At 37.0% G+C, this 12708-nt stretch overlaps 1 protein-coding gene across 9 annotated transcripts in view; it reads right to left on the bottom strand.

Annotated features, from left to right (window-relative positions):
- The window catches only part of PKP4 (plakophilin 4), a 210803-nt gene that overhangs the window by 134589 nt on the left and 63506 nt on the right, over window positions 1-12708 (bottom strand). For all 9 annotated transcript variants that reach the window (XM_072961006.1, XM_072961011.1, XM_072961008.1 and 6 more), the window contains one exon: window positions 11070-11206. In XM_072961006.1, the coding sequence (XP_072817107.1) occupies window positions 11070-11201 (132 nt within the window). In that variant the 5' untranslated portion in view covers window positions 11202-11206. Of the gene's footprint in view, window positions 1-11069; window positions 11207-12708 lie in introns of those variants that run through there.

Here is a 12708-nt window from a genome sequence, read left to right as displayed (position 1 = left end):
CTTCTTCGTAAAAGCACCAGGATTTCTTCAGGCTTAGATATGACTCACTAAGGCTACATTTTCAGTGAAATATGAAATATTACTGGAAGCATTTAAAAGCTAGAAAATACAATAATGTCAGTACAGAAGCCTTGCTCCTCACCCCCAAATGAGTGACATCATTTTGAGAAGTAGTCAGCCTGCTGTCACTAGCTGTGGGACTAGAGAGGCTGATGTCTGCACAGGCAGAGGAAGCCAAAGTGCGTGGTCCTGGTCAAAATGCGAGGACCACCAATTCACTACAGAAACAAACATCCATTTTTGAACAAATCTCTTATGACTACCACTTTCGGGCAAAATTGATTTTTCTATAGGAAAAAGGAAAAGATGATCAGGTATAAACAATCATACACGTCATGAGGAAAATTTACTTTTGATTAACTTTGTATACCGCCCCCTAACTGTGTTCTGGGGGAGGGGATTTCTGACTTCCTCCCTCACCTCTCCTAGGTAGTTAATGTGAGTTTGATGTGCACCTGTATGTTTGTGTTTTGTTCCCTCCCTATTTTTCATCAACACACAAACATTTTCAACAAGTACTGAGAGCTGATTAGTACCAGACACTATTCTAAGCTCTGGAATACAGTTGAAAGTGTCCTTGGAGTTTATACCCTGGAGTGTGGCATTACAAAAAAAAAAAAGGGTGTATTTTGTATACTTCTCTGCATCTTCCTTTTCTTATTTAATGATACTTTGTAGAAATTCCCTCCAAGGCAACTGACAAAGATATATCTGAGGAATCTCTGAATGAGATTTCTGAATATATTGTAGAGATACCTTCGAAGAGCTGGGTCTGTAGAATTGCTTTAAGGTGCCATGACACAACCCCTAACTCCATGAGTCCAGACAGGCACAGCCTCCTCAGATCAGCTTCAACAGCAGGATGCCATAAGGGCCCTCTTGCATATAACCTCCACCTGGTCCCCTGGCTGGAACCCCTTCCCTGGGCCAAGTCTTAGCCTGGGCCCTTGCCTTTGAGCATTCTTCAGTTTGGATACAGGTTCCTCCTGAGAGCCCTGGGCTAGAATGAGCTATTTCCACAACCTTTCTACATATCATCTCAAGGATAACAACTGCAGTGAATGTTTGAGGACTTACTATTTTGGTAAGATTGGAACCATTATCCTCATTTTACAAATGAGGACAGAGAAGCGTCCATCTGAAGTAACCTGATCAAAGCCGCAGGCACAGCCAGGGGTAGAAGCGGGGCTAAGCCTGCTCTGAACCACTGTGTCACGATACCCTCTGGGTCTGAAGACTGCCGTCACAGTCCCGCTAAATTTTCCATTTCAACCATGATTCATCTGATAAGTTTTCCACATCCTGCAACCTATACAAACTTACTTCTTTTCTTTCCTTCTCTGTCAAAATCAGCCTATGGTAACTTCTTATCTTTTTGAAAACCTTACCCCTCAGTCATACTATTTAATGGCTTTAGAAATTTTAAATTATATTTAAGTATTGCTTCAGTTCTAGCTATTCTAAAATCTTTCTCAAGAACAATCGTAATGCTTATGTTAGATTTATTCTCTATGGCCTCCATGTCTAGTGACATCTATCATATCCTTTTTGTTCTTTCTTCCATATTCCAAGATAAGTTCTCTAATAATCTTACCATCACCAAGGATTCAATTTTCCTCTGTATCCATTTTGGTCTTTATTGACTCCACTCTAAATTTTAATTTTCAGTTTGAGTCTTTAGAGTATAACTGCCTGGATATGAATCCCAGATTCCCTGCTGATTGTGTAAGCTTGGGCAAGCCACTCAACTTTCTTGAGTTTTAGTTTTTCCATCTGTAAATAGGGATAATAATAGTATCTATCTGCATAATTCAAGGTTTTTAGTTACAAGCAACACAAATCACTCTGGCTAAGGATTGAAAACAACCTCCTGAAACAATTTACTTGTACAGCTCAAGACTATATATTTTCCCATCAAGTCTATTAAGGTGGGAAAATGCATGGAACAAAGAAATTTGGCTCAGATATTCAGTGGCCAAAAAACAGACATTTTCGCAACAGTAACTCATAAAGTTGTGGTAAGTAATATAGGAGGTCTTCCATGTAAAGCACTTAGCACAGTGCCTGGCACATAGTAAATAATTAGTCTCCTAATGTATTTCTATTCCACAGAGTTCATCGAGTCTTCTATCTTACTGACAATGATAAAATCTTAAAAACTTTTTCATTTGTTTCCTGTAGTAGTGGTGGTGGTGGTGGTAGAGAAAGAAGGGATAGCAGGTTGCTTGTATCAAAAAGCCAGCAGGCCCAATAAAGCAATTAGGGTCTTTGCCCTCACAATGGCAGACCTGGCATAGATGACCTACTGATGGTTCTCAGTCCTGGTCTATTGGCCTTAGAGTAGAACTCCTCTCCAACCTCTGACGATACAGTGATGGTCTTCATAGTTTTTAATGGGAAATCAAAAGAAGTTTTATCAAGGGTTAAGAAATTTAGCGGGTGAGTGTAATAGCTCAGTGGAAGAGCATGTGCTTAGCATTTACAAGGCCCTGGGTTCAATTCCCAGTACCTCCATTAAAAATAATAATAATTATTTAAAAAAAGAGTTAAGAAATTTAAAAAAGAAATTCAACCAAATGAAAGTTTTGTATCAATAAAATGTTTTCCCCACCCTGTAGTGCAGATCAAATTAACTAAGTGAAATAGCATTTTGTTTAAAATCCATAGCTATACAAATATAGGTTTCATATTTTTACCTACAGACCATCAAATCTCCTATCAATATGCTTAGAATAATGCTAACAGCAGCAATTATTAAGATACATTTTCCCACAAAATCATTTAGTAAGAATTCACTTTTTCATTATACTTTGCTAAATAAAAGAAAAATGAAGATCTTGCTCTTGTTAACTGTTTACATTGTAGGAAAAAAAAATTCACCTTATTAAGAAACACATGAGAAATTGATGCAATGGGAAAACTCCAGTAAGCCTTCCTTCCAACAACTGTCACTTTAAAGCAAGAAACATATGAGGAAGCTAAGGTTATGAATGAAAAAAGGAGATGCCAATTTATCCCACATCGAGGTAAGACAGGTTTACTTTTTTATTAATAAAACAACTTATGAAAATACTTTGCAAAGGAGAGAAATGATGGTTTATGTCAACTTTGGATAGAAAAGAATTTCTAAAGGAATAATAGAATGCAGAAATGCTAAATAGAGAGGAAATGGTAAGAACTGATTCCTTCAGAATAGCTTGTTAGAAACCCATATGCAGTGGCTAAGGACTTTTATCTTGATTTAGTCTTTAGGAATGATTTTAGGAAAAGTTATAAATCAGATATAAGTTTGTTAGGGTAGATGATACAACATGATGAATACTCTTCTGATGTTATGCTGCTTTATAGGAATTTTCATGTGTAAAAGTCTACAAAATACAAATTTAATAATCTATACATTTGAAATGCCAAGAACTCTAATTTTTAAAGGAAAATCAGATTTTCTTTCAAGAGGCAAGAAATTTCAACTCTAAAAAAACTATTTGCCAATTTATGACAGCCATTTTCATGTCTGAAAAATAACTTATATAGAATTTAATTTTGTAACATGCATTTATCGTCATGTTTCAATAATGTATTCTTTCAATTTGCCTGCAGAGTGTTTCTATTATTTTCAACCCCTATATTACTAAGGTTTCAGTGCATAAAAACTCTTTATATTGTATGAGCTAAGACATAAATTTGTCTTTGAACTACTTGAAAAGAACTTTACATTTTAAATGATTTTTCTTAGGAATGCTTAACATGAAATAATCGAAGCCCACATTACTTTGCTGAGGTACAAGCAGATCTGTTCACTCTGAAAACAATACATGCATCAAATAAAAACACATGGAGCGAGACCGTATGGACCTCTTTTTGCAAAAGTAACAAAAACGACAATTGAGAAATCCCCCATTTAATCGCACCAACTCAGCAGTCACTCATTTTACATTTAATCGCATGAAGTGTGCATGTACAGGGGGAAAATTATTCTTTATGTTCATAATTTAACTCTGAACAGGAATTGTGAACTGAGCTATTCAACTGAAAAGGAAATTATCATTTTAAATATGTAAAGTCAGGGTTGACTTTAAGTGTTAATAAAAGGGAAAATGTTCTGTTACTTTCAAATGTAAACCAAAGGTAAAGAGAATTCAATGGGAAAAATTAAAGTTAATAATGCCCAAGTTAACAAATTACATAAAACTGACAATACATATCTATAGCCTGCTTAACTAAAAAAGGGGCAAAAGTACACATATTCTTGGATTTTGTGGTTCCAATTAATGAATATTCAGTATGTGCCAATGACCACACATAAAAATACACAACATGGTATGTGACTCTGCATTCTTCTGAGGGGAGAAACTGTATGAAACCGTCCATTTTTTATAAATCTCCTTACCACCCCTCTCTACTCTTTGCTGGATAGTCTGCTCACAGGAGGCTTTCAATTAGCATTTTTTTATTTAGTTAAAAGCAAGTATAAGCTGACTATACAGAGGGATAGTGAGCACTTTTACATTTTTAAGTTCATTAACTCAATAAACATTTAGGGGGCACCTACTATATAGTCCACGTCTGCAGGTGTGATCCAACTGTTTGTAATGAGCCAGACAGAATCTGTTCAAATTCCTGGAATTTAAGAGTTCTTCAAACAAAACAAAACAAAACAAAACCACCTACATTGTCAATACATCTAAGATGTCTTCAATGGAATCAAATAGAACAAAAACTCAGCTATTCAAAATGTATGCCTGGGACAAGTAAAATTGGGGAACTTTACTCACAGGTCCAGCTAATCGTTCATCAGACTATTGTAAAATGTGGGCTGATGTAAAAAATGTATATGCTTGTTGTTAGCTAACTTGGCAATCCAAGGGCAAGTTTTTTGTACACTCAAATACTGAACAAACCTGTTGGTTGTACTCTTCTGTACTGTGTAACCACAGAGATACTTCAAGTGGGGAATATCCTACAGCATTAACACAAGGAAGAGAAATGTTAAATTTTGACCATGTCACATGCAACGTAAGAGGACTGATCTCCTGAGAACCAAGTATCAGGGTTCAAGAATTCTTGAATCCAGGCCAAATAGTATCACAAGAGCTCTACCGCTTGACCTCATTTTGAACCTTATTTCCCATAATATTAATGAGGTAGAGCTGTAAAATTTGATGATCCCACAGAAGTCACCAAGAAGAGATCCAGTCTTACCTTGTGTTTGATGACACAGTTCAGGCACAGAAGACTTCCCTGCACACTACACAATAATTACAATTGCCAGGACAGTTTAGTTACCAACAGGAAAAATTACTGAGTTACTAAGAGGAAAGCTGTGAAGTTTTGGGTATTGTACTTACAGCATAGTACTTTGAGCTAAGCTACACACTATGCCTGTTTATAGCTGAAGTAAAAATTCCATCTTCTGCATGTGGTTGAGGTGTGTCAGAGAGAACTATTTCATTGTAAACAAACTTAGGGGCTAAAGAAAAGGAAGTTGCAAAGGCAGGTGTACAACAACTGAGTTGTTTCAGTTTCAGAGAAATAAAATAAATAATTGTGCTGGAATCTGTTCAGTTCTGGGCATTCTGCCATACAGGAAAGGGTGTGTAATTACTGAAGCTAACAGATCCATGTAAAAATGAAGCCACCACTGGGCTCCAAATTTTCCTATTTTATCTTCAAAAATTAAGGATCCCTAGTGACTTTCATTTCACTCCTTGATATTTAAATATCACTTAAATTAACATGGACACACTGAAAGCAGAATTATAATTTTCACAAAGTCAGAAAATACTACCTTGAAAGGTGGTATTCTCTTTGAAAGCCTCACAAGTAAAGAACATTGCAATTTTCACTCATCAAACATAACAAGTGCACACAGTACCTAATTTAGGACTTCACTAGAGTTGAGAGGAGTACACATAAAATTAGCATGTTTTTACCAAATCTATTCTTGCTTATCATTTCATGCTATCTGGAGTGCCCTCAACCTTAAATGTGGATTCCAAACTTCTTAAATCATAAACCAAAAATGAGAGAGTGTGGTTTGTGGGAGAACAGTGGAGGTTAGAGCACTTAGGGAGTACAGCCAAGTTCAAACAGCGATCTCAATTATTCAAGAAATTTCATGACAGAAGATGAAAGAGTATAATAAATACTACATATGTGTTTTTACAGAATGCAAATCAACTTGCACCTTATGTAGTGCTATGAAATATACTTGTTAACCCTACCCAGGATTAGCCACATGGTCTTTTAAAGAATGATTAAAGGATGACATTCTATCAATATAAAAACTACATCACTACTTTGTAATGGCCTATAATGAAAAATAATATGAAAAGGAATATGTATGTGTGTATGTGTGTGTGTGTATGTGTATATATATATACATATGAATCACTATGCTATATATTAGAAATTCACACAACAGTGTAAATCAACTATACTTCAATTAAAAAAAAAAAAGAAAAGAAAAGAGACTATAATACTCTCCAAACTGATAATAATAGCCAGCTCGTGACCCTGGGCTCACTGATTCCTTGTGCCTGTGAAGCTAGCATGCTGACCCATCTAAGTTGCAGGAGGTGGCAGCAAATTTCTGGATGAGTCAACGTCTTATCAAATTCCAGTTTCTCTATATCCAAAGGCACGCTGTTCATTTCAAGGATGAATCAATCACTTTAGTCTTAAGTTTTCACGGAAGAAGGAAAGGCTCTTTGAGGGCACCGCATTTGGCCATATTTCTTTAACTCACTATGTGAAAGATATCAAACTAGGCACTATATCATTCTCAAGTTTGCCTGAAAACTATCAGGATACAAAAAACATTGCTTCCAACATCTGTATTCATCTTGACTACTAGATTCTCAATAGGAGTTGAGTTGAACAGTAGAAGTTGCCAAATAATGATCCTGGTTACAGCCAACAGCCAACTGGTGGCTTAAGTTCAACTGATACTTCCTGTGATTTCAGATTCGAGTCCAAGGATCGCATTACTTTTTTATTCCCACGGACTGACGTTTTATTGCTCTTACAGCATGATCCTTAACTGAAAAACATTTCTTCTTTGGTTATCTGGTACATATGATACTGGTGGATATTTTGTGATATTACCAAAATAACCACATCCTTTCATTTCCTATACTTAATTTTCAGCTAAGTTGGACAGATGGAAGATGACATTTATGTCACCTGTATCATTATTTGACCACCCACGTGAAATGAAATTTTGGTTTGCTCCATGCAGAGATCGTATTTAATTCCTAGATCAACATGAGTAGAGTGCAATTCAAATCGTCTTAAAAGACAAGAACATACAGCAGGGAACTAGTTTTCTAGGTGCCGTCTGTGAGATTCTCTTGCTTATTAGCGATGTTTCTATAAATGTGATGACATATTCCATTATCCTCACAAAACAGTCAGTTGGTGACAAAGTAATCTGATAGCCAGCATTATTTATCCACTCTCTCCTTGAACAATCAGTCACTGCAGCTCTAAAACATTCAAGGGGCCAGGGGAGGCGTGGCCTGTAACACGTGTCTGAAACAACACATACACCATGGCTCTATCCTTAGGTAGCTTTTATTAGACGATCCAAAGGGCACATACGTGGAGTCAGAGCAGTGGTATAAAGGGCTAAAGAAGGTCAGGAGAGAGATCTGTCTCCAGTCTGGGGTGAACTTGGCTTCATGAAAGAGGTAGCCCTTAAACAGAAGTAGATTCCTTCTTTCTATCTGCAAAAGAGTAAGAACTTTTTCTCTAACTGCACACGCATGCATCTACATGACTGACATCAATGTGAAAGGTCATTACTTCATAAGAGAGAGAGAATATGAATTTAATTATTTTGTCAAGAAATAAGGAACAGCTCAGACGCTAAGGATCCTTGGGAAAGAGTGGCCCAGAAGAGGAAGACTTCATTGTTTCTATGACACCCTAAATCCAATTTCAGATATTAATAGACTAGTGATTTGTTAACAAGACCACTACCAGTCGCTTGTCAGTTTCTTCCCTACTACTTACCATGAATTGCCCACAGGGAGTTCGTGTAAGGTATTTCAGTGGCTTGGATATAATTCACAAGAAGAACCCAGGCTCTTCCTCTCAAAATTCAGGTGCATGTTAAAAGATATTGCTTTCAGTCCTTTGATCCTTAGATCAAGTGCCTTGACATTATGTTTGGCACTGTACTACATCAGCATGTTAATAAAACTTATTTTCACATCCTCAGTTTCTTATAATATATACATAGAGCTGTTCTAATTGGTGAGACCAGTATGGAGTTTTAAAAGTTTAACAACATGCAGAAGTAAAATAATGTCCCAGTATGAATATGGCTCACTATCCAGAAAGTTTTTTTGTCTTCAGATCAGCGTCCTGAAAGAAGTCTCACTGAATCCCTATATATACGTATTTAAAAGCAGGATCACCAACTCCTCTTAAGTAGGGCATTTTCTTCTTATCCAGAGACGATGATGATAATAGTAACATTAGCCTTTACTATGAACAATTACTAAGTCCAGGCAGTGTTGTAAAATTTTTACATAGGCTAATTTAATGTCTTCAATAACTATTATTATCCTCATTTTACAGATGAGAGACTGAGGCACACAGAGGTTAATAATCTTCCCAAGATCACACAGTAAGTAGTGGAGGCAGGATGGGAACCCAGCCATTTCCCCAGTTGCACTGATGGGGGTCTTCACCCTAATGAAACACCGTTCCTGAGACACAGCTGTCACCATACAAGGTCTGTTCTTTGAGATCAGCAGAGCTGATCCCATCACTCCATGGCTACGAAAATGAGGTGTGTTTTTTCCCTATAATTTCACATCCCGTCCAAGAATACGGCTCTTTTGATACAAAACATGATCAAGGACATAATCTAAAATTAACTCTTCCATTTGAATTTAACATGACTAAGAATGCCACATACTGACTAGTATCTTAAAATCAAATATATAAGGTAAACAGTAGTCAACCTTCTTATTTAACTTTTCGGTGCTGTCTAATTTGGCAGACAAAAAAAAAAGCAAGTGACATATTTCAGAAAAAAGTCTATGAAACTCTTACTTCAACTACAGAGAAATTAGAGTGTCTTGCCTGGTGCCACAAAATCCTATGGGAACCAAAGTTAGCTATTTAAAATCAGACAAGCATCTTGGAACAAGAGATAGATATGGTGTCTTGGGTTGAGTGATGGAAATGCTGAGTACTGAGCATTGACAATCTTAAAAGAAATTAAGAATGAAACTGTAGAAGTATATTAATGGACTCAAATTCTTAGAACAGCAATAAGAGCAAAGAAGAGAGTATATCTTCCCACTAACTAAATACTCTGGGAGATATGTAAGAATTCTAATAAATAGCAAATAATCTATATTTTTCTTTTATTTGGTTACCTTGAGAAACTTAGACCCCTTTTGCTATCCCCTATAAAACACCCATTCAGAATAGTATTCATTTGCAAATGGTAAAATTTTGAAGTCATCTGAGGTCATCAAGGAATTAAGAGTGCTAAAATCATGGCAGGTTTCCAATTTTCTTCAACATGCAGGGTTATCTGGTTTCAAGATACAAACACAAAGTTCTTGTTGTTATGTTTATTGAATACAGTTTCTGGTCTTCAGTCAGTTCTGAGCATTTTGATGAATTTACTGCCATGTTTCACCAAAACGCAGTGTACACTAAGAGCCCCAAATAAATCAGAGCCTTCTCATTTTACTGCTCCTTGGGACAAATCTTAACAACTATGAACTGTTATAAGAAAAAAGTTCTTTTTTCCCCCTCAAAGATGATAGAAGCTTGGATAATCCATAGTTTGGTGGAAATGAAAACAGTACTGACTAGAATGTCCTTGTATCTTCTCAAATTCTTAGTTTGTGAAATGTTTAAAAACTTCACATTTCAGCGAGGAATGAAAAATATTTGGTATCTTGCTACTAGAATAAGTTGTGAAATCCTTGTTTCTAATGGCAGACCCATCTCCTCATTCTGCAGCAGGCTTTTAGACACATATCTAGCTTTAAGTTACTCTAGCCTTAAGTTACAGCAAACAGTAAAATAATGAAGTATTAAACATTCCTTTACTCTTTGTCATCATTAGTCGCTTGAACTGCCGATTCTGATTTTTCAAAGAATATTCCAGCCTATATACAACATCTAAGTTTGTATCTCTCAAAGAAAAACAAATAAACAAAACCAGTGATTTAATCATAAGATTTAAAAAGAAAATTTTAGTATTAGATTATCTCCAACAAAATAACCCTCACAGAGAGAGGGCGTATCCTTTTTCGGTTTGTTTGTTTTGCTAGGGAGAGGGCAGAGTGTCCCTGGAGCTTTAAATTTACATTCACCTTATTAAGCTTTTAAATCTTAAGCAATTAAATTCAGGAATTCCAATTTCTCTACACACACCAGATAAAAATCTAATTTAGAAGGCTACTTGGGTTTGAAGGATAAATAGTATTAAGTGCCTTAAAAAAATCAACATAAACATGACATTTAAGCAAACTAGCACAATTTGACATGTTTTAGAACATTAGCTCACGGAATGAGTATACTTTAATTCAGACAAACACAACAAATATAGCCTTTGATCCAAAACTCACAGAGACAACCCTACGTAATACCTGTGCTAAAATGTTCAACAGATCTAAGGATATCACAGGCCTCGAGCTGCCAGAGCCCTGACAGAAAGTCAGCAATGTGCGGTACGTCTGATGAAGCTTTGCGTGCATGCACACACTGTGCGAGGTGGGCGAGACAGAGACACCGATCACCATCGATATTGTCCTTACTTGCAGACGCACAAGTATCCTGCATGTTCCGATTCTGACTGGCACCTGGAGCGGCTCTACCTGCCAGTCATCCCAATGTACTCAGGGATGTAAACACCTTATAATTAGAAAACGTGAAGGCGTCAAGGACGTTAGACAAATTTAAAACACATCCAAAGATTAATTTTTAAAGGCATTGAAGAAATCATGAATTGCAAATTCTAAAATAAGAGGCTGTACCTGCTCCTTCACGGAAGCTAGAATCGTGGTGGCGGTGGTCTCGGGTTCCATGCCGGGGCCAGTGGAGGCAGCGTCCTGGCGGGTCTGTGGTTGCCCCTCCTCCACCAGTGAGGCCTGCTCAGGAGCTGGCATTCCTCCTACAATCAAGCAGGCAAAGGGTTAACACTGTCTCCTAAGACCCTGAGCAGGAACAAGGGGGGCTGAGAGTTTGCAGATGGTTCCTCCAGGAACGACCACAGGCTTCCACACCGATGATGATCGATGAGCACAACTCCATACAGCTCTGCAATTCCTAACAGGCAGTATCTAGGGCCAAAAGTGTAGCTAGGGCTACCACGTACTAAGAAACAGCAATAAAACCATAATGATAATAATAAATACTAAGAAAATGTTCAAACAACATCACAGGAAAAAATGACATGACAAAGAGTTGGGGAGGAGGACTCAATGAAATATATGCTGAAGACAATAAAGCTGTTAAGATGCTTATAAAATCGCTGAATTTTCTGAACAGCTAACCATTATGTTAATATGATTATCTTATCATGAACAAAATAATAATAAACACTCTAGACTGCTGTAAGGGTCAGTTTTCAAAGAAGTATACACACAAGAAGACATCTACGAATGTGCTAATGCTTTAGATTACAGAAGAGGCTTATGCAATAGGAAAAAAGGGAGTTTAAAACTCATGGAAGACTTGAAAACAAGCAAAATCCTGCTGTATGTAGAAGAAGTGCAAGGCACTCACAACGAGCAGCAAGGCTATCTTTGGTGGAGCATTATAGCTAGCTTGGTTTCCTAGGAGGAATCTGATTATGCAAAGACGACAGTGGCTATGGAGACGGTGTTCAAAGGGAATTTACTTTTCAGGACCACAGCTTATGACAGAAGAATGGGTTCTTGGCATGCGATGAGGTGCCTCTCCTAAGATAACACATACTGAGAGTGGTATGCTTACTGGGAAACTTACTGATTTGATGTGGACTTTTTACAAATTTGAAAAAGATTGGGGAAAGATGCTCACCTGAAATGTAAACATTTTAAAAACCTGTTTACCTGTCAGTCTTTCTGCCTGTCACCTTGAGAGCACAGTGCATCACATCATGAGACTGGCCCATTGCCTGGCATACATAAGATATTCAATTAATGTTTGCCAAAGAATACATGAAGGAAGAACTGATTGTCTTTTTCATGTCTCATTACATTTATTAGGCAAACCTCCCCAAGTGCTATGATATCCTAAGACCTTATTTGTTCAACGCATTACGCTGTATACTTGTATATGGGCATTCAAGGCCATAAATGACATTCCTCAGTTTTCTCCTAAAAATTAGTCTACTGCTGTATTCTGATTTCTTATCAATTTACACAATGTTCAGTTCTGTAGTATTATCTGGGGATTTTTTTTGCCCATTCCCTCAAACATCAATATCACCTTGCTGTTTATTTCCAAACTCATAATCTGAAAGACAAGAAAAGACGAACATTATCACCTGAGCCTCCATCTCATTCCTTACTCTCCTGACTTCCACATTAGTGAGGATTGGTTGGGTGCTAGGTTGCTTTATTCTTGCTATATTAATAGGCAGAAATGGACAATAGGACTGATGAGTTTATGCATTCTCCCCCAGTGGGA

This window comes from Vicugna pacos, chromosome 5, assembly GCF_048564905.1.
Source record: "Vicugna pacos chromosome 5, VicPac4, whole genome shotgun sequence".
Taxonomy (NCBI): Eukaryota; Metazoa; Chordata; class Mammalia; order Artiodactyla; family Camelidae; genus Vicugna; species Vicugna pacos.
Note: the sequence above shows the minus strand (reverse complement) of the source record. Positions and strands in the feature narration are given on the sequence as shown.